This window comes from Ambystoma mexicanum, chromosome 2p, assembly GCF_040938575.1.
Source record: "Ambystoma mexicanum isolate Mex_15411 chromosome 2p, UKY_AmexF1_1, whole genome shotgun sequence".
NCBI classification, from domain to species: Eukaryota; Metazoa; Chordata; class Amphibia; order Caudata; family Ambystomatidae; genus Ambystoma; species Ambystoma mexicanum.
In genome coordinates, this window is record NC_090923.1 from 1468931137 (window position 1) to 1468953132 (window position 21996).

General features: G+C 42.9%; 1 protein-coding gene across 2 annotated transcripts in view; it reads right to left on the minus strand.

Moving 5' to 3' along the window:
- The window catches only part of LOC138567630 (zinc finger imprinted 3-like), a 379970-nt gene that overhangs the window by 253690 nt on the left and 104284 nt on the right, over nt 1-21996 (minus strand). For both annotated transcript variants that reach the window (XM_069646059.1, XM_069646060.1), the window contains one exon: nt 13987-14109. In XM_069646059.1, coding sequence (XP_069502160.1) covers nt 13987-14109 — 123 coding nt within the window. The remainder of the gene's footprint in view (nt 1-13986; nt 14110-21996) is intronic.

Here is a 21996-nt window from a genome sequence, read left to right on the forward strand (position 1 = left end):
GGGCGAAAAACTCCCATATCTTCTCCCCCATGTTGGCTCTGAACTGCTCGTCCAGCAGTGCTTCCGATCTTAGTCTCCACGTTGGGATTGGGGGTCTGAGAAGACCCTCGCCTTGTATTCAGCTGTGGCAATTCACTTAATGATTCAGTGCCCATAAGCATATAGTTGATGGACGTGCGTTCCGCATGCAGGCTTGAATAGGATTGTTTGCCTATCCTTGTAGTTTAGGATCTTCGCAATCAGGATTTTCAGGGGTGCCCCTGGTGGGTTTTCTTTGGTGACAAGGCTCTGTCCGGCAACCATGAGGGGGAGGAGATGGAGGGAGAATTTGGGATCTGGAGAGGATGCATAACATGTTTTGATGAAAAATTGGATTGTTACCACCCTGCCTTGGTTTAAAATAAACATATTTGAAAAATATATATATACTATTGATACCATGCCTTCCTTACATTTGGTGTCAGAAATGGGATGCAACTCAATTGAAACAAATTGGAGAACCCTCAAATTTCAAAAACAAAGTGGTCGAGCCTCAAACCCCACTTTAGCTACAAAAGGTTCTATAGGATTCAGCATTTGCAGTAGTAGGGAAGCATCCATCCCTTTAGGGAAAAGGAGTATGATTCCCACTGACTTAGTTCTAATACCTCCCCCTGGATGCTACATCAGACTAGCCCCAAAATCTGATTTAGTTTGGAAGTTCGGAATAGATGTACTCGTAGGAGTTATTGACCCGGATTTCAGGAGAGATGTGAAAGTACTTTTACACAATCATGGGGAAACTCATTTGACATACATCCTAGGGATAAAATAGCACAAGGGATAAAGTAAGATTACAGAAGACAGTGCGACAACAGCATCAATACCCACTCAGATAGGACTAAAGCAGGGTTGCAACTTAGCAGCCACTTTGTTCAATTTATACTTAAGCGATCTGGATGAGAAATGGGTGAATTCGGATACTTATGCAGTGAAATTGGGGGTTATCCGCCTTTACTGGATCGCTTTCGCAGATGATATTATTTTATTCGATCCTACTCCCTATGGTCTCCAAAGAAAACTACATATATTTGAAATATTTGCTAGAGATCATAACTTGAGACTGAATCCTGCTAAAACTAAAATGATGATATTAAGGAATGGTAAAAAGCTTTAATCGTATAGATGGGAGATTGATGGAGTTCCATTTGAGCAATGTTCCATGAATATATACCTTGGGTATATGTTGAGCAATAGCTGCTCATTCAAATATTGGTCAGAAATCCTGAATGAGAAAACGTGCCCCCTCTTGTCTCAAAAAAAGGTAATATTTGCAAAATATTGCAAATACTCTCTCTTATAGAATTTCTTACTATGAAAGTGGAATCTGTTATTTTATACTGTACCGAGATGTGTCTGTGTAATATTAACACACTTCTAAACACCATACAAGGCCGTCTCATGAAGGCTGCACTACATCTTGGTCCATCTATTCCCAATACTGTGATTCACCATGAATTTAGCTTAATCTCGCTTGCGAGTAGATTCGAATGGAGGTCTCTTTGTAAATTTGCGAAAATTCTTGTGCCCCCCGAGAAATTCTATATATTTAGATCTCCATGAAATGTTAAAGGGAAATTGACCGAGGTCTTTTGTCATTTATTCCAAACATATGTATATGTTACTGCACAATCTTGGAGTTACACAAGCAAATCTAAGTATTCGGCCGGCATATGTAAAAAACAAATTATATGAACGGGACTGGGTATTGACAACTGAAGATTTAAACTAACATTCTACCTACAAGGACTATGCCAAATGTGCCAGGAAGAGGGTCCCATGCTGTTTTTATGTAATTTCCTTCCCCTGTTATCATTCAAGAGCACTATTTATGAGTTTTCAGTTAAATCAGATACACACCTGTGAGAGGGTATGCAAATGGATGGGCGAGAAGGAAATACCCCCTTCAGTGCGCTGTAGGTTTCTGCCTTGCGATGAAACTAAGGAGACACTGAAACATCTTATCTGTGAATGCCACCACTTTAAGGTTCAAAGAACCAACTTATTAACTAGATTTTTTAATGCAGATTTTGTTGATGCATATGATCTGTTATGGGCCAGAATGATGACAGGGGAGCATAAAGCGCTTAGATTCACCTTGGTACGCTTACTGAGAATCATTGAATTGTAACTGAATCTTTCAATTTTATAAATTGATGTCAAAAGGCTGATGTGATTCTTTCGTTCCATGCTCGCTCTGTTGTAAATCATACTGTTGTTCAGGTTGATAAATGCCAAAATACTTAGCATTGAGTTTTGCATGGGAGATTTGCACAAGATTTATTATTTAATGAGCTTGGCACTTTGTGAACTATTTGAAAAAGAGTTATCAGGGCCGGATAAAATGTGATATTACACTATACAAAGTGATCGATTTTAACTAACTGACATCTTATTATTATCATTATAAATGTTATGTTTTATGCTTATTTTATTCAAAACTTTTCTTCTGGAAAAAGAAGTGAGAAAACGTAACTGTTATTGCTGTTTAGGGTGATAAATGCCATGACACCAAGAAATTAGTTTTGTCCGTGAGATTTGCATAAGATGTATTAATGTACTTTATACTTTGCAAATTTTGCATCAAAGAGATGTCTTGGCTGGAAAAAGTGTAATCTATACTTATATGAAGTGATGATTTCTGATCAATTAGCACCTGATCTCCATCATATATGATGGAATTCATGCTTGAATAATACAGGATTGCTCTTACGGAAAAGGATGTGTACAAATGATTATTGCTTGTTTTAACCAGAGTTGTGCTTATAGAAAAAGATGTGTTATGTGATTTTAACTTTCGCTTTTTGGCTAAATTCGCATTTGTTCATTTGCACATATGGAGTATGCATATGCTCCTTTTCTATGGTAATTTTGTATGATGATGAGCATATATGAATTAATTAGCTTAAAATTTCACTTTTGTGGCAAGATCGAAGATACAAGTTCTACAAACCTTTTCAGGTTTTAGGAAGTTATACTATTATGAAATTACATCCACTTTTAGCTATTTTATGTTATGTACTTTTATGTATCTTCATTTCATATAAGCTTTTATGTATTATGATTTGTAAAGGTTTTTTTAAAACCATAAACAATAATAAAAAATAATAATAAAAAATAAAATAGCACATGGGATTCTTGAACAGGCTTTACTTCCCCAGTTAAAAGAAGAGACGAACAGGAGGGGACAGAGAGAGGAGATCTAGGGTTTGGAGAGGTTGATGAGCGACCTAACATCAATATTAGCCATGATGACGAACCAACTATCCTCCCAGATTTGGCTTTTGTTCAGAGAAATGATCCATTATTAGCAGAGGCTTTCTTACAAGTAATCCCAGAGCCTTAAGGCAATGATAAAGGAGGTCCCTTCTTTTTAAAACAGGGACAGTTATATTGAAAGGAACCCTCAGGGGAAGCAACATGTAAAACCCGGTTGGTAATCTCTAAAACCCATCGGAAATTAGTTCTAGAAATTGCCCACTCACATTGAACAGGGGGACATCTAGGACAAGTTAAAACTCAATCCCATACCAGTGGAATGTTTCATTGGCCATGAATATATGCTGACATTAAAACCTTTGTGCAAACATGTGAGATATGTCAAATGACCAGCACAAATATTCCTCTACCTGCCTCTTTACATCCACTACCTATAATGGTGGTTCCATGCTCCCAAAACGGGATAGAAATCATTCGGCCTGTTGAAACATCTAAACTGGGTAATAAATGAGTCTTAGTTTATTGTTGATTATGCTACCAGATATCCTGAGGCCTTCCCCTTGAGAAATAGTACGACCCAGCAAATAGTAAAACATCTGCTACCATTGTTTTCCTGGAAATTCTAACAGATCAAGGAATGAATTTTATGAGCAAGCTCATGGAAGAAGTTAAAGAGTTACTTCATATCACTACGTTAAGAACCTAAGTTTATCATCCTCAAACAGACGGATTGGTAGAACGATTTAATAAGACCCTGAAAACCATCCTAAGAAAACTAGTTGATGAAGGTGGGAAAGATTGGGATTGCATGATTCCATGGGCCTTATTTGCTGTGAGAAAAACCCCTCAAGCATCCACCGGATTTTCACCCTTTGAGCTATTGTATGGCAGAGAGCCAAGGGATGTCATGAACATGCTCAGGGAAACCTAGGAGGAGAGGGAGGAGGCCCCAATACCCCCATCTCAAACCGCAAACCGGTTACAACAACACATGAACCAAGTCAGGTCTTTAGTCCATACCCACATGGAGAATGCTCAATCCCAACAGAAGCTTTCATATGATAAAAGGGTACATTTAAGAATGTTTTCAGTGGGTCAAAAAGTTCTGGTTCTCTTGCCAATTTCAGAGAATAAATTAATTTCAAAGTGGCACGGGCCCTATGAGGTGTTGGAACAGGTGGGAACATGTAACTACAAAGTAGCCCAATCAGACAAACGTCAAAAGACTCATATCTACCAAGTCAACCTTCTAAAGGAGTGGAAAGAAAATCCAGGGTCCTCCCACACTTCCATATTTTGTTGTTTGGCATCCCAAGAAATTGAGAACATAGAACTAATACCCCAAGAACTCCCCCGTGATAAGAAAGAGTGTTTGAACGATCTTGTTTCTGCATTTCCTGATGTATTTTGCGAGACATCAGGGAGGGTACACAGAACTTACCACTTTATACAAACAGCACCAGGGAAAGTAGTTAATTTAAAATCTTACAGACTCTCAGAGGCAAGGAAAAATATAATTATTGAAGAAGTGGAGAGTATGCTTAGAGCTAATGTTATTGAGCCTTCCTCAAGTCCTTGGTCATCTCCCATTGTACTGGTGACCAAACAAGACCAAACTTCGATATTTTTGCATAGATTTTAGGCGACGTAACGCTATCTCAGCCTTTGACGCATATTCCATGCCTCGAATAGATGAGCTAATAGATAAATTGGAGAAGGCCGTTTTCTTGTCAACATTAGATTTAACTAAGGGATATTGGTAGGTTCCCTTACCTGATCCAGATAGAGAAATAACAGCCTTTTCAACACTGATTTCTGCAGGGCGTATATTGAAATTATCTATAGCCAAACATAGGAAGATCATCCTTATCCTCTCTACACCATTATGAGAGTCATATGAAAAGCCAGGATGACAGCCAGTTGGCTGGAAAATATCTAGGCTTTTTGTAGAAAATGGTAGCATACAGTCTCAACCAGAGAAAGTAAAAGTCGTTCTAAATGCACCAACTCCTAAAACCAAGCGAGACCTTACAGTTTTTTTTGGGTCTAATTGTATACTATCAGAGGTGTGTCCCTAATTTTTGTTTTTAAAACGTCCGACTGACTGACTAGCTAAAAAACGCGGAACCTCAAAAGATTTGTTGGACTGATGAGGATGAAGTCTGTTATAACAGTTTGAAACAAACTTTATGTCAAAATCCCATATTTAAAGTGGCAGACTTCTCAAAAGAGTTTATACTTCAGACTGACGCCTCTCTGACTGGACTGTGGGCTGTATTGTCCCAAATACATGAAGGCTTAGAACATCCTATATTATTTACCAGTCGCAAGTTATTTCCCAGAGAGAAGAACTATTCATTGTTAGAGTTAGAAGCATTGGCCATCAAATGGGCCATCCTTTACCTCAAATATTACCTCTTGGGAAGAAAATGTATTCTAGTTACTGACCATTCTCCCTTTGTCTGGATAAGTCAGTGAAAGGAATCCAACCCACGTGTTATGCAATGGTTTCTGGACTTACAGCCATACTGTTTCACAGTAGAGCATCGGAAAGATAAAAATCAGAGCAACGAAGATTTCCTTTCATGGTTCCCCTGTGAAAGAGTGGTCCCCATCGCAAAGTGGAAGGGTATGCAAAGAATTAGAGGGTGTTTCACAACCTAGTCGCTGGGGATCCCACACTCAGGTGGCATGGGAAAGGCCATCGCTTTTGGATCCCGACCCTGGGGGTGGACAAGCGAGGGAGGATCACCCAAGTAGGGGGTCCTCGGCGATTGGGGGAGAAACACCTGATGGCGAGACATAGTATCCCCTCTGTTTCCACAACCCATCTAACCCCTATACCTGCTTACTTTATGGGCAACTACAGCTCCACAATGCCTCTCCACGTTACATTAGCAACACTACTGAGTCGAGGAAGATGAGGAATAAGGTCAGCCAGATTACCTCCACTGACGTACAATGGCTCTGTCCCTGTAATGAGGCCAGGCAAAGACAGGTACGTAATCCTAACTGTATACACCTGCCACGTTTTAACACTCCCATTGAGACCAATAAAATGTGGCATGCACAGGCACATGGAGAGCGCGGCTGGGTACAAGAAGGAACAGCTCTTTCGGGGTTGATGGGAACCAGGCGATGGAAGTCAGAAGGCTAAAGGGCTGATCTGTAGTTATTAAGATCGCGAGAAAGCCAGGCGAGAGTTCCCTTTTTTCGGGAAGCCGTAAGCGTTCGAAGACTGAAACCTTCAAGGTACTTCAAGGCAGCCCGCGACCCTCCCGGGTGAACAACAGAGTGGAGGAGGAGCAGAGGAGGCGTTGGAAATGTCCTTGACTGCTGGATGAAGAGCGTTGATGAAAGAAGGCTGATTAACATGACTAGTGAGTTATCAAAGGCAACAAAAAAGTCTGGTTTATGTTAAATGCAAAAGTAACTGTAACTGAAGAATTGAAGGTTGTGCATATGCTGATAAGGCTCGTAATGATAAAAGAAAATTGCTGAATGTAAAAGGAATGGATATAAAGTAACAGAGTGGTCCTGCGAGGCGAAATCGCACATTCGAAAGTCTCTGTGAAACGTTCTGAGTTGATTGCGAATCAAAGGTGAGAAAGCAATCGCAATCCCAAAAGAAAGTAGAATGAATGAAAAGCAAATTATGAGAACTCTGAATATGCCAAGAGGGCAAAATATATGAAATATGAAAGAGGCATAGAAGGCAAACCAAGACAATAAGAAACTACAAGTACCAAGAGGCATTGGTGTTGTAAGAGGCCGAAGAATTTGGATTGTAGAATTATGGAAAGAGAGGTCAAAGCGGTCATGCAGAGGTCTATGTAAAATCCTTGCAGTTTCGAAATTCTTCGACAGTGAAAAGACACCCGAGACAACATATGGGGAAGGGAACCCCCATGAGGCAAAATACAGGCATGAGCCCTGCAGAGAGAAGCCGCTGCAGAACTGTATGATGAAGTGAAAGGTGAAAGGCAGCCTCAAGCCCGGAAAAGGGAAGCCTGTGCAGTAAAGGTCAAAAGTGGAACCGTATATTTATGATGAGGCGGACGAAGTCTAAGGAAGTGATTGAACTACCAGAAGCTTGAAGCCCCAGCCTGAACTGTTGAACTGCTAAACTGTACCAGTAAGCCAAAGTGTGCAGGACTGAAAGAACTATGCCATCCACCTATACTTTTTAGGAAACTCTCTAGATCCCGTGGTGTAGAACGTGGGGAAGGGAGTTATTATTTAAAGCCATTCAGGCATTTCTTTTGAGACACTATTTTTCTTTTGTATCCGCTTAACATATTTGTCATGTTTAGAAGGAGGGCATGGTTAGGTTCTCTTAGTATAGGCCTTTTATGTTTACTAGACCGACTGGGACTGTTTGTTATTTAGTTAATGGTCGAGATTACTCCCATTCTAGAGGTTGGGCCAGTTAGGAATTCTACCAACCCAATCAAATTACCCAATGAAGGTTTTCAACACTTTTATCCATTGTGTCTGTGTCTACTATTGACACCATGCCTTCCTTACAGTAGGTAAATGGTTATTTTCTATTGTAGGAACTTTGCTCTTTGGCCAAGGATTGCTTTGTGTGTTATGCACATTGTTTTGAACGTAATTCATTGTTTGATAGGCAGCCAATGTAGCATTTTTAGCGCTGGGGTGATGTAGTCCCTTCATGGAAGTCTGAGGCTGCTGCATTTTAGATGCGTTGCAGTTTCTTCAGCAGGTGTTCCGTCATTCTGAGGTATAGGCTGTCGGCATGGTCTATTCTGGCCATGAAGAGGGAGATGATGTTAAGTGTTTTATGGGTGAAGGAGAGGAATGGTAGGATCCTTTTTCCTGTGTGTAGTAGGAATAAGCATTTCTCGATTATTGTGTTTATTTGTGGTTCTAGTATTAGTTTGTTGCCCATTAGGACTCCAAGGTTTTTGACTGTTTTCGATGGCGTCTGTGCTGTTCGTAGTTCTGTGGGACATGGGATGGAGTGGTTGTTTTCCTGGTTTTTGGGTATAACCATTTTTCACGTTGAATAGATGAACATGATTTTTAAAGAAAGATTTAATTTTCTGCTCCCCCGTCTCCAGCTGGTGTCTTGCAGGAACTTTCACGGTAGCCTGAAGAAAATGCCCACCTTAATCTCAGCCACCCAAGAGCACACAAATCCCTGCTGCTCTTGCAGCCTGCCAGCCAGAGCCTTACCGGTTCCCACTCACAAAAATCACGATGAGAGACAAGACGGAGTCGGACGCTCAATCTGGTGTCTTGCAGAAACTTTCCCAGTATCTTGAAGAAAATGCCCACCTTAACCTCAACAAGCCCAGCGCACCCATATTCCGGTTGCTTTCCGCTCCCTCATTTCCTTCTGGTGTCTTGCAGAAACATTCCCGGCATCCCGAAGAAAATGCCCACCTTAATCTCAGCCAGCATTGGAAACATTTTCTCACACAAGTATCTCTGGGTCTCTGCAGTGTCACTTACTGTGTCTAGGCACAAAGTTGCTCTCTTGATTTATCTCCTGGTAAGGGGTGGGCCCCTCCTCCTAGCCCACCGGTTAGGTAGCATCTTTTAGACATTGGAGGAACTCATGTTCTCGCTCGAGGCTCTGTTGCAGCAAGTTACACAGGGTCACCGAGACGCGAGGCAGACCTGGAGGATCTCAAGATGCCTGGCCAGGTTCTAGCTAACTTCCCTGTTCAGGGGCCTTAACATACTATGCAATCCCATCTTGCTTCCCTCTTTGCTGGGCTGACTCACAATCACACCTTGGGGCCTGTCCCTGAGCCTTGCCACTGGCTGTTGGATTGGCCGTTATCTACTCTCCCTGACATTCCATCAAAAGCTTGTTCATTCGCCCACCTCCCCCATACAACAGAAAGACTTTTGTTGTCTTTTCTGTCTTTCACTGGCCCTCTACATGAAAGGGGTTTCCCATGACCCCCTCCGTGATTTCCTGTGTATTCACTTCCTCGATTCAAACCATGTTCTAGCTCCAGGCTCTGTTGCAGCAAGTTACACAGGGTCACCAAGAGGTGAGGCAGAACTGGAGGGTCTCAAGGGTTCTGGTCGGGTTCTAGCTAACTTCCCTGTTCAGGGGCCTCAACATGCTACCCAACCCCATCTTGCTTCCTTCCTTGCTGGGGTGACTCACAATCGCACCTTGGGGCCAGTCACTGAGCCTTGCCACTGGATCTTGGATTGGCCGTCATCTACTCTCCTTGACATTCCATCAAAAGCTTGTTCATTCGCCCACCTCCCCCATACAATAGAAAGGCTTTTGTTGTATTTTCTGTCTTTCACTGGCCCTCTACCTGAAGGGGGTTTCCCATTACCCCCTCCCTGATTTCCTGAGTATTCACTTATTTGATTCCAATGTGTACTTCTTTAGCCCCTCAAACCTTTTCTGTTCTTTCCCCTTCTTGATTTTCACTTCCTACAACCAATCTCATTGATCACATAAGGGATCACATGGATCACACAGTTGGAGAAATGGAAGGCACATAGCTCACAAACCTCCCTATGTGAATCCATGAACAGCGCAGTCACTATAAAGAATCCTGGGATTTAGAGATAACCAAGCTAGCAAGTGGCACTCATGGATACTGGTCCAGGTCCCACTCAGCTCAGATCATGGGGGAAGACAGAGATCACATTAAGGAAAGAAAACAGGTGGAAGGCCCAGTGGACCTCTGAATGTCAGCCAACCAGAAGCTGCAAGTGAACTATTTCTAAGATAGTGGACATCCACTTTCTGACTTTGCCGTGAGAAGTTGCTGCGCAATCCGGTTAGCAACTCACAGCACCTACTGAAACTGTAATTTGCCAGTGCTTTACAACATCATCATACGCATTCACCCCTCTCACGCAGCTAACAGCCATCTCAGAATTACAGGGCCTGAGCCAAGTGCTGCAAGGGTATTTAAAGTGTTCTAGAGTGAACATGAACAGACCACCTTAAATGAGGGACGACCTTAAAGGCCAGGAGGCAGGACACCCCAAGGGGAACACGCGAGGAAGAGGAGGGGCTAGTAGAGCCCAGGACTTCAGAAACCTGTTGGGGGTAATAAAGAAGGTTCTTATTCCATGTGTCTCTGTCTCCTATTTGGGCCCACGCCCACACTGCCCCCAGAGCTCTGCTCTGTCCATCCACACAATATATGGTCCGGTTACCAGGACCACAACATAAAGGACGAACAACAGTGGGGAGAGGTGCAAGCAAGGTGTCTGAGTTTGGAGATAGAGATAAAACGTAATGTGGAGAGTGTTCGGAGAGGAGGTGGTGGAAAGAGAGCAGAGAGGAGTGGACAGGAGAAAGAGTGGAGCAGAGGAGGTGGTGAGGAGAAGTGGGAGAGCAGAGAGAGAGGTGATGAGAAGGGGTTAGAGAGGTGAGGAGAGAGAAGTAGAAGAAAGGAGGGGAATAAGAGTAGATGTGGCCGAAGGAAGTGAAGGGCGGACACACTTGACCAGGGCACAGAAGAAATTCTTAACATGGTGGAGTAAGGGCTGATAGCCTAGTAAGTTGTGAGACGATCTGCCAACACCTCATGGGGAGGGGGGATGGTGGCAGGGAGGGGACAAACCCCTGCGGTTTACCTTCCTGAGTATTGCTCAATGCCTGACCCCTGTTGGAACACCTAAGGGTACCAGGTAGGAACGTCCAGGAGGACCAACGGATACCCTTGGTGACATTGGCCGCAACTAAGAAAGAAACCAGAGTAAAGAAGGTTAGTGCAGAATATTATAAATCTCAGAGACTGAGTTACTGTTTTTAGCTAAGAAGGTGGTGCTGATACAAAGTGAGAATGAAACAAATGACTCCATGGTACAAATTAATTTTTGGGGAGGACCTAAATTGTGGATTGTACCACACCTAACCTTACTTGGTGTGAATAAAATCAAACTGACAGTGAACATTTTTACATGGTGTGAAGTATCCTGCTGATCTCCTCAGCCTTGACAATTCTAAACCAAATTACGTAAGTGGACTTTTCAGTTCAATTGTTTTTTTGTGTACTTGAGATATAAGTCATAGACATAATGCATTTTTTTCTATTTTATGTTACTTATTTTTGGTGTGGCACCACACAGACTATGGCAAATTCTGCAGAAATGGTGCCTTGCCAGCAATAAAAAGGTTATTCAAAATCAAATTCAATTGAGGGATTTGGAAGTAACAATGCATCTGTACAAGCAGATGTGTGAATATTATTATCATTTATTAATATTTTAGAAAACAGTATACAAACACACATACACATTCAACGATACATATACAAAAGAAATTTCATAAAATTCATCAACAATTATGCAACAACACATACACCAGATGTTGTTCTTATACATATGCATTATTGCAAACATCCCTATGTGAAACTAATCATGACTCTTAAAGTGCAAAACAACCATTCTACACGACTGTGTAGAATGCATATGTATAAGAACAAATATTGAGTGTTTTAAACTTGCTTAAAATAGATTCTGGTTTTATGTAGCAAAAATAACTTTGTTTTGCACATTTATGGATATTTGCACATTCAGTTTTTTGCCTTTTCTGTAGCAATTGCTATTGTCGTTCCCGGGGTGCCTGCGAAGTAAGGGGGATACCCAGACACAGGTTTTATGCCACACAGACTATTGACTTCTGAATTTGTGAATGGCAAGCCATTAGAGGTAGATAAAGTCACATGGGGCTTGTTTTTGTACAAGCCCACAAAGCACATTGTTTTTGACCTGATGAATGCTGCCAATTGCTATGCAGTAGAGCAGGGTTGTGCAACCTTTGGCTCTCAAGGTGTTCTGCAGTACAACTCCTATCAGTCCTAGACAATCATGAGAGTTCATGGAATTTGCAGTTTCAAACATCTGAAGAACCAAAGGTTGCAGATACCTCCAGTAAAAATTGGTCAACCTTGCTTTATGGGTGCCTTGAACCAAACGATACCCTAGAAAAAAAAAAGATGTTTTGTGTTCACCATCTTAATAAAATGGTAATCTGGGGCCCCTAACATAATGTATACCTTTTTGGCTATGCATGTTACTTTGCTGTAGTTGTAGAGATCGCTTGGTAAACTGGGCCCAATGGAATAGATTAGGACACTAAGATATATGTGAGGATATTCAATATAGGCAGAGATTGTTTTCTTCTTTTTGCTCTTAGAAAGATGGCACATCATTTGTGATTGAGGAACTGTATTTGGTTCATAGGGAAAGCTTTAGTTGTTCCCACATTCTGTAACAATGTATGTTTACTGAAATGATATGCACTTGCATCAGGGCCAGCTTAATCTGTTCATTTTAGTCCTCATTCATCTCAGGTTACTGCTGCTATAGTGCTCTAAAGGGGCTATTTCTATTACAGAAGGAATTTCCTGAACATTGGCCCTCATTACGAGTGACCCGGTCTGGAAAAAGTTGCCGGTAAAAGCGGTTACCGGCATCTTTTCCAGACCGAGTCACTCTGAGTCTGCTGGTAGAGGCTGTGAACTACTGGCAGGCCTGACCTGCCGGTAGTTCACGCCCCTGCCGGCAGATAATTCACTGAAGCACTGGCACTGTTAGTAAGAGTGCCAGTGCTTCAGTGTTCCCATTCCTGTGGAGTCATATGAGACTCCAAAGGAATGGGAATTTACTGTTCTGCCGCCACCCGTAATATCCCGGTATTACCGGAATATCGGGCGGTAGAAACAGTAAGCTGAGGGTGCCGGTAGCCGCCGATAGTAATGAGGGCCATTGTCTTCCAAATTAAGATTTTCACTGAAGGAGAAGCCACAATGATCTGCTCTAAAAAACTTTGGGCCAGGCAGTCAACTCAAAGGTAGGTGCAAAAGGGCTTATCAGGGTAATGGTGGATTGCTGAGTCGTAGGAGATACTGCTGGCATAACTGACAGTACCTCCCCAATCAATGAAAGTCCCCCTTTGATGGGCGCCGGCACATAGAGAAGTCCTTGGGATGAATCAATAATAAGGGGGGTGTTGACCAGAGAGAAGCTGATGACAGTGCCCAGTCATTGGTGATTGCCATGATCATGTTTTCTAATAGAGAAAGGCTTTCTCATGGATGGCCCTGCGAACGAGCCCCTTGTCTACCTGGTAGATGTCAAATTACAACTGTAGGCCTTGGAGGATATGGTGGCTGGAAATGTCTTTTTAGAAGAGCTGTGTCTGTGTGTGTGGGTGGGTGGGGGTAATGCACTGTTAGACTGCTGTTAAAAAAGAATGGCTATCATTGTTGTCTTTCGATCTGATGTTCTGGTATTGGGGGTCTTTCATCAGAAGCTGCATTTTTAAGTTCAGATGGCATTTATAATTTTACAATGTGATAATAGAGAGGAGTCCAAAGGCCACGGCAGTAGCCATTCTACTTGCCGACAAGTTGCCAAACACCACAGAGGCAAGCATATGCTACTTTACTTTATTATAGCCATATTATTAAAATATAGCCAACACTGTGTGCCAAAGGTTACCTTTGAGGCAAGGATATTAAAATTAATAAACTCTTTCATTACCTCAGGTATACCACACAAATCACTTCCCACATTTCATTGTTTTCTCATTCCAAAGGTCATTTTTGACAGATTAGTTTGTGTGCCTATGGAATTTTATATCCGGCTATCGTCCAAATGTTCACAAAGAAACTCAAGTGATATAGAGGAGGGAAGTTAAACAATGTCTGAACTATAAACAATCATTTCCTTTCTGCTGAGAGCGTACACTAGTGCCCACCATCTTACCATTAATGACACATTCCTCTGGCTCACTTGCTGCACTTCTCTTTGGTTCTCTCATCTCATGCAGCTTTGTTTCCGCCTGTGGTTTTATGGTTAGTGAAAACACAGAGGTAATAACTGGAAAACCTGGAAAGAGTAAACATTCAGTATGAGTGAATGTCAAAATAAATAATCAATGATCGTAAACAGAAACCCATATAGATGAAACAACAATGAATCACATCAATTAGATGAAGCATGTAGTATACAGGAGATGACTTGATAAGTAAATGTGTGGCTGGACAGGAGGTAAGAGGATCAAACCCATTTCTAACTAAGAGAACAAGGACTGAACAAAGTGCATCCTTTGACGTGGCAGCTCGCCTGCCGGACAGCGCCTGTCACAAGTGTGCCACTGCAAGTCCCCCCTTGGACCCTGCAGTTAGAAAACACCCTTTAAATAAAAGCACAGAATAATAAGGGGGATGAAAATGAAAGCTTCCTATCGGCAGACCTAGTGTCTGTGCGTTGAAAAGGGGAAACTTCCTTTTAAGCCAGCAAAGGGAAAGTATTTCGTGAACATGGCAATGAGGTTGCTACTTTGTTTTCCATCAATATGAATGTTTTCTGCAATACTGTGTAATCATGTATCTCTCTGCAGAGGAAGAGAAAAACAAACCCCAAGAAAGTTAAAATGTAACTAGCAATTTGCCTCTGGTACTGCAAGCATTGTCAGAAATAAAATATAAATTACCCAGTCAAAAACCTTGGTAAAGGAAATGGATGCAACAAATACTTCCCTAGACTTACAGAAGGGTTTCCACCTAGAACAGACACATGTTGGGTTTAGCAGTGCACGTAGAGGAGAACAGGAAGCCTCATGGGAGAACACATTATGCACAGAAGCAATGCATTAAATAAAAGATAGTATGGAATAAAACATAGCAACTGGCCCTTAAATTGTGTTAATGCAGCCCCCTGAAAAACCACCTAACCAGGAACACCTGATCAATCAGGGATCACTACCAGCCCCTTCACATAGGTGCACCATATCACCCTAGAGCCCACCAAATGGAAGGAGCAGTCACCAGATAGAAGGCAGCCAGCGCAATCAGCCTCTGTCAGTCCTGGGCAACAGCTGGGGGGAAGCAGATGCTTGAAAACTGCAAGTCAGGAGACTTGGCAGCTATCCGGCAGAAACAAGGAGAGTTAGCCAGTCGAGAGCAGCAGAACCTGGAAAGCCTGGGTCAGGAGGGTCCACTTTAAAGTGCAATGGCAAATTGCTGCAGGGCAAAAGCCCTGGTGAGAGGTAAGACTGGAAAAGCATGGGAGAGAAGTGAGCAACTGGGTTTAGTAGAGAGAGTTATCAGGAGAGAAGGGTACCAGCTGGTGAGGGAAACAAGGCGACTTTGTGGGAGAGTTAAGGGTATCATCTGGCAAGTGAGTGAGAGGGTGGAACAAAAGGAGGACTTGAAAAACAACAAGGAAAGCAGGGGGGATTACTTGGAAACAGAATAAGGATACCAACTTCATGGGGAGACTAAGGATACCATCTGGGGAATAGAATAAAAGTAGAACAGACAGGAAGTGTTAGGTTTCACAAAAGTGAAATAGATTGCTTGCGGGGAAACAAGAAAAGGAGCAGCTTGTGAAGAGAGAGGGAAGCGGGCCTCGTTGGAGAAGGAAGTGAACGGTACCCGCTGGGAAGCCATGGGACGGAACAGGGAAGAGAGTAAAGTACTGCTGAATAGAGAGAGCATGGAAGAGACAAAAGAGGAAGGTTGAGGGGAGTCTAAGGAAGCAATGGATAGGAAAGAGATCACTGATGAGGAAGACCATTCGGAGTGCAAGGTTTGGTGGAGGCAAAAATAGGCAAACTTTCAGCAGTGAGTCTGCCTGGAATACCCCCTGTGGCATTCCCATGGACTATCAGTAGTGGCGTTTGACCAAACTATGAATTGGGCATAAGGTAAAATATACAGTATTTGACAAAACACACTATTTTACAGTTACCACCCAACTCATAATGATCCCCTAATATATATGTGGTTGACCTCATTATTAAGATAAAAACAGCACTAGATACTGGAAATCCAGGAACCTCCTGCATATTAAATTTATTCCAAATGTAATACAAGCAAGCACTGAACAAAGCAGTGGATTGGTGTTTTAAGTGTAGTTGCTGTGTAGTTTATGTTGTTGGTTGAACCATTGGAGAGATGATGGGTTTCTGTTTTCTTAGTTGTTCTCTCTATGTTAATATTGTTAATATGGGTTATTGATATGCCATTAGTCTATTTGAGTTGCTTTGGTGGTGCATGCATGATTCCACTGTTGTGTAGAGGTGAGTATGTGTTGTCATATCATAGGCATAGACCAACAGACAAGACTAAGCAGGGTGTAGGCAGCCCTACAGATAAGGTGTGTATCAGTACTTGTATGCTCTAAAAATAGACAAATACTGCCAAAAAAGAAAAATAGGGAACACAAATACCATCAACAAAAAATAACAAACAGCCGCATAAGAGCCTGTGCCCTTGTTTTCACCCACAGCTCCACTGATATATTTGGGCCAGTATTATAGATAGAGCCACAGGAATAAACTCTACTATTATTTCTATCTGATTTGAAGAGGTAAGCATGTATCCTTTAATGTGCATGAATAACTAGGTGCAAAGAAATATTTATTACAAAAACATGTATGTTTGACAGTTAAAACATAAGTTTACTGCTTAAAATTCTCGAATTGGAAAACTAAATAATAAATGTACTCCCAACTAAAAAAAAAAGTAAAATACTCCCATTTCAATATCCTATCTGGAACACCTGCTATAGGTGTTTCAAGGAAGTTTATTTTTTTATTTATAGCAACCATTGGACAGAAAAACAAACATTTCACTGACTTGGGAGGAACTGTTTTTCCCAAAGGTCAACAAAGACTGGCCTCCTCTGCCTTTACTTAAATACAATCTTTGCAAAAGCTTATTCAGAAAAAATTAACAGTCCCAACAAAATGTTCCCTTCTGGGAACCGTCAGAATAGCTTCTCCTTTTCTACTGCATTTGAGTCTAATCAAATATGGGGCTTGTTCTATATCTTCTCAAACCATCCTTTTTTCAGCTCAAACGTTCTTGTTAATAAAAAAAAATAATTGATTGCCGCTTTCAAAAATGTTCACAGGGTTGCCCTTACTCTTCATGAGAGAACCAAACGGGGTTGGCTGGCCCAGTTTCCGCTGATGAGCTTAAGAGAATGTTATCTTCCCCTCCTAGGGACCAGATTTCTACAGAGTCTCTTGCAGAGATTCTCTACTCCTCCTCGGTAATGACCCTTGAGGCCATGCTGCCTGCTCGTTCCTGCTCCCACCATGGGTTTAACCTCTTCTGATTGGGTTCCCACCCCTAGCCTCTGCTTTGGGCCTAGTATGCTATCTCGTTTCGTCCTGCTCTTGCTAGATACTACCTTGCAAGACCTTAGTGTATTCTCCTGATGCCCAACCTCCTCATAGTGTCTTCCCCTTGATGTTTTTCTCCTACCAACTCATGATCTCTTCCTCCTTCTGGCATGTCAATGCCTCCAATCAACTGAGGACTCCCTCGTGCCACCACTTAATGCCTTTTTGCCCCTCTCCAAACTCCTTCCACAGACTCCTTCCTTAATTGCCAACTCCCTCTAAATTCTAACACCTACTCCAAATGCCCACACCTCCCATTCTTCCTCTACTACAATCACTCCTTCCTGAGCCCAGTCTGGGCATGCACACACGTATCATTATTATAGTTGTTGTGTGATTGGTTATTGGGTGATGGTTCTATCCACTTAGGTGTAGTGTATTTTGGCTCGAGGGCAGACCGCAGTTTAAAAAAAAAAGCCTGCCAATTTGGGTTCCTTGTTCATGCATGTTCATGCTGGCTGCAGCAGGCTCTATTTCACGCAACTAAGATGTGGCAGTGGGTGTCCAGTGCCCTGCAAAAGGTTGTGGCTCGTTTTGGCAAATGAATGTCACCTGCCCAGCGACATGGCCTAACAAGAGTGACATGGGGATCCTCCCCATTCTGCCTGTAGGACCATCATCCACTAGCTCAGGGAGGGCCCCATGCCCCTTGGTCACCCCGTTTCATGTCCCTAGCATAACGTTGGGGACTTTGTCACACTGTGTTGCAGTAAACAAGGAGCACCATATGCCCGGCATCAGGATCCACGTGCCAAATTGGGTCTGAATGGCCCTCATGCAGGCAACAGAGCAAGCAAAGCAAGCTAAATCAAGGACTGGGAAAAGAGGAGGTAGGACAACCACAAGCATGCGAAGAAGAGGGTAGAAGAAGCAGAACAATTTTGCATCTGGCCCTTGCCGATTTTTGCAACCACTCCTTTGACTCAGGATCCTTCCCCTTCCCTATGAAGCACTCCCTTGTGCATCCTTTTCTCAAGAAACCCACAGCTGATCCTTCCTGTCAGGCTAACTATCGCCCAATTTCCATTACTTCCTTTCAGGGCAAACTCCTGGAAAAGCTGGCCATCTCTCAGCTTAATCTTCATTCTGATTCTGTTGGCTGTCTCCATGATAACCAGTCTGGCTTCAGAGCTGCCAGAAGCACAGAAACTGCTCTCCTGAACATCCGTGAAGATCTGCTCTCCAACCTTGACTCTAACATTTGCTCTGTCCTCATCCTACTGGATCTCCCTTCTGCCTTTGACACGGTCAACCATACCATCCTGCTCAACCGTCTCTGTGATAACCTGAGAATTACTGATCAGGCTCTGGCCTGGCTGACCTCTTTCATCTCTGATCGACCCTCCCAGGTCCAACTTGGGTCCTTCCTACCATCTATCTTGCTTTCTACCTGTGGTGTTCCCCAGGGTTCTAACCTCTCGCCCTGGCTTTTCAACCAATACCTGGCAACTCTCGCCCACTGCATTGCCATTTCCTGCTCAAATGTCCAGTGCTACGCTGATGACACTCATCTCATTTTCAGGCTGCCCTTGGCCACCTCCTCTCCCTCTTTCATCTCCGATTGCCTAACTGCCATTCAAGATTGGTGTGCCGCCAATCGTCTTTGTCTGAATGCTAGCAAGACGGAGATCCTCCTCATCGGCATACCTTCACCATCCTTTCCCCTAACTCTCTGGCCGGCCTCCTACCCCCACCTGCGAGGCTAAGAACCTCTGGGTCATCTTTGACTACACACTTTCCTTCTCTGCCCAAATCTCTGATGTCTCTAAACAGTCAAACTTCCTACTGCATCTCCTCAGAGGTACTATGCCTTTCCTCTCCTTCCCCCAGAAGCTCACTGTCTCCCAAGCTCTGGTTCTCTCTAGGTTGGACTATTGTAACAGCCTCTTTCTAAATCTACCTGCCTCTACTCTCCACCCTTTGCAACTAATCCAGAACAGGACAGTGAGACTTGTCCTTAGCCTCAATCCCTGGGGTCGTATCTCTCCAGCTCTGAAATCTCTCCATTGGCTCCCAGTGGATGCACGGATTAAATTCAAAACCCTCTGCATTGTCCACAAGGCTTTCTGGGGCCTGGGTCCAAAATACCTTCAGCTATCCCTCTGCAAATACCTCCCCTCTCGAGCTCTTCGCTTCTCTACCTTTAACGTCCTCAGGGTCAGTCATTTTTCAAAGAAACGAGCTGGGGTTAGATCTCTGTCTTCAGCTGGGGCCTCCCTCTGGAACAGCCTCCCTGCCACTCCAAAACTTAAGGAGCACCATCTCCGGTTCTGGAAGCACCTGAAGACCTTCCTCTTTGCTTCTGCCTTCGCTCACCCTCTCCCCTGCTGATCTGTCCTCTCTTGGCACTGTGCACCTGGCCACCCTCTCCTGCACTGCCTCCGGGCCACCCCTTGCACTCGGGTCTGTATCTGTACCCATACAGCTCCCTCCTTTTTCTTCCGGCTCTTATCAGTCCTACCCTGTCTGTTGCCTTAAACCCAGCACTTACCACTTGCTGGCTGCACTACCACTGTTTGTTGCCTTTATTATTTATTTATTTTTATTTTTTTATTTGAAATTTAATTGGCTAAACCTTTTTTACAAATTTTGCGACATTTGACTTCAGCTTTCACTATTCCTTTTCCCACATTCAGTTATAGACTGACTCCTTTTAATTGTCTGTGTCCTCGATGGCTTCTAGAGTACTAACGTGTTCGCCAGTTCACCAAACTGTCTTAGCCCATCAAAGCCCACGGGTTGACCTTCTTAACTGAGGATTTTTGGTCCAGGTTCAGATTGATGAAGGGCAGTTCGTATCATTGACATAGCGGCTATAACCCATGATGTTTTGTCTCCACTTATCAGAGCTTTCCAGCGGTCTTCTTCATCCATCATCCTGCAGTGCACCATCAGCGCATTTAAGAACTTTTTTCTTAGGTTTATCAGCCCACTGCATTGGGTCAGAAGATGCTTGATGGTTTCTATCTCGATTGAGAGGGCACAGAAGCGCCAAGTGTTACTTTCGGATTTGCTGCGGATTCCATTTATTTCATTGCTGTTTATCGAATTCAGCCTCATTCTCATGAAGGTTGATCTATATAATCTATCAGAAAACTTTAATAGATAACCTCGTAGTTGGTTTAACTTTGTTCCACTTGCTGGCATGTCTTTTGACAGTTTGCTGGCTGCAGCGGCATCGAGCGTATTGATCCAGTCTTGCTCGAGGAGTTTCCTCTTGACTCTTGTGGAGTTTGTGAGTAGATCGTCTTCAGAAAATCCTATCTCGTCAAGTTTCTTTTGCCTATCGACCACTCATTTGCTTGTCTTGGTGGCACAGTCACTTAATAATTCGGCATGTAATATTTTGAAAATGGGTCGACTTGTTGATAGTAGGATCTTACAGAACGGGACCAAGCTGTTCCATGCGACGATTGCGGAAAGTGACAAGATACTGAGTTCTCTTCGAATTAAAGCTGTGGCTGCTGAGTTTGGAAGGTTGAAGACTTTTCACCAAAACAATTCTTCCAGCTTAGGCCATAATTTGGAAGAAATATCCGGCATAGCCTCAGCTCCATACATTAGAGCCGGGGTGACCTTTCCCCTGTAAAAGTTAATGACTGCAACAGTAGAAAACGCCCGAAATTCCTGTCCATAAGTCTCGCATCGGTAGCCAGTGTTGTTACTTTTGATGTAAGTGCTTCTTGCACAGCCGTCTAAGTGTGACTGTTTTTAAAGTTAACGCCTAAATATTTAAACGCTGTCACTTCTTCGATCCTAGTTCACCCCAGTTAACATTTGAATGCATTTTTACATTTCTTGCCTTTATGAAGAGGCATTATTTTAATTTTCTCTTGGTTTATCTGGTAATTTAGATGTAAGTATCTCTGGAGACTGTCCAGCTGATGCTGCAGGCCGATTTCCGTCTGATCAATTAGAATAATGTCATCAGCGTACAGTAGTTCATGTTGCCGATATTAGGGGGAAAAGATCTGATGTGCGCTTCAAATTTAGGAATGTCCGAGATGTAAAAGTTGTATATTGCAGGTGCTAAGGGGCATCCCTACTTAACCCCTCTTGAGGTGGATATTGGGGATGTAAGAAAGACTGCCCCGTTTAAACGCACTTGTATTGTGGTCTCTGAATGTAGTGCGACCAGGGGCCCCATTATGTCTTGCAGACAATTCCTGTCGCACAGTTAGCCACAATAGCTCTCTGTTGACCCGGTCAAAAGCCTGGACCAGGTCAATGAATGCTATAAATGTTTTCTTCCCTTTTTGATTAGTTTGGGCCTTGAGAATACTTAGCAGAATGATATTCGCTGAGGTGCCCACGTTTTTAATGAAGCCCGTTTGACATGGGTCCATCCAAAGATTTTCAGTTGTCCATTGTGAAAATGTTGCCAACATGAATGTGCCGAAGAATTTGCCTATTACATATAGGCGCGATAGGCCTATAGTTTTTGGGATCTTCTTTACTTCTTTTTTTTTTAAATGGGCACTATCGTGCTGTTTTCCATGATGAAGGTATTAGGCGTTGTTGGGATACTTTTTTAAAGACAATGTAAATGAAACGGGCATTGTCATTTGGGTTGGTCTTAA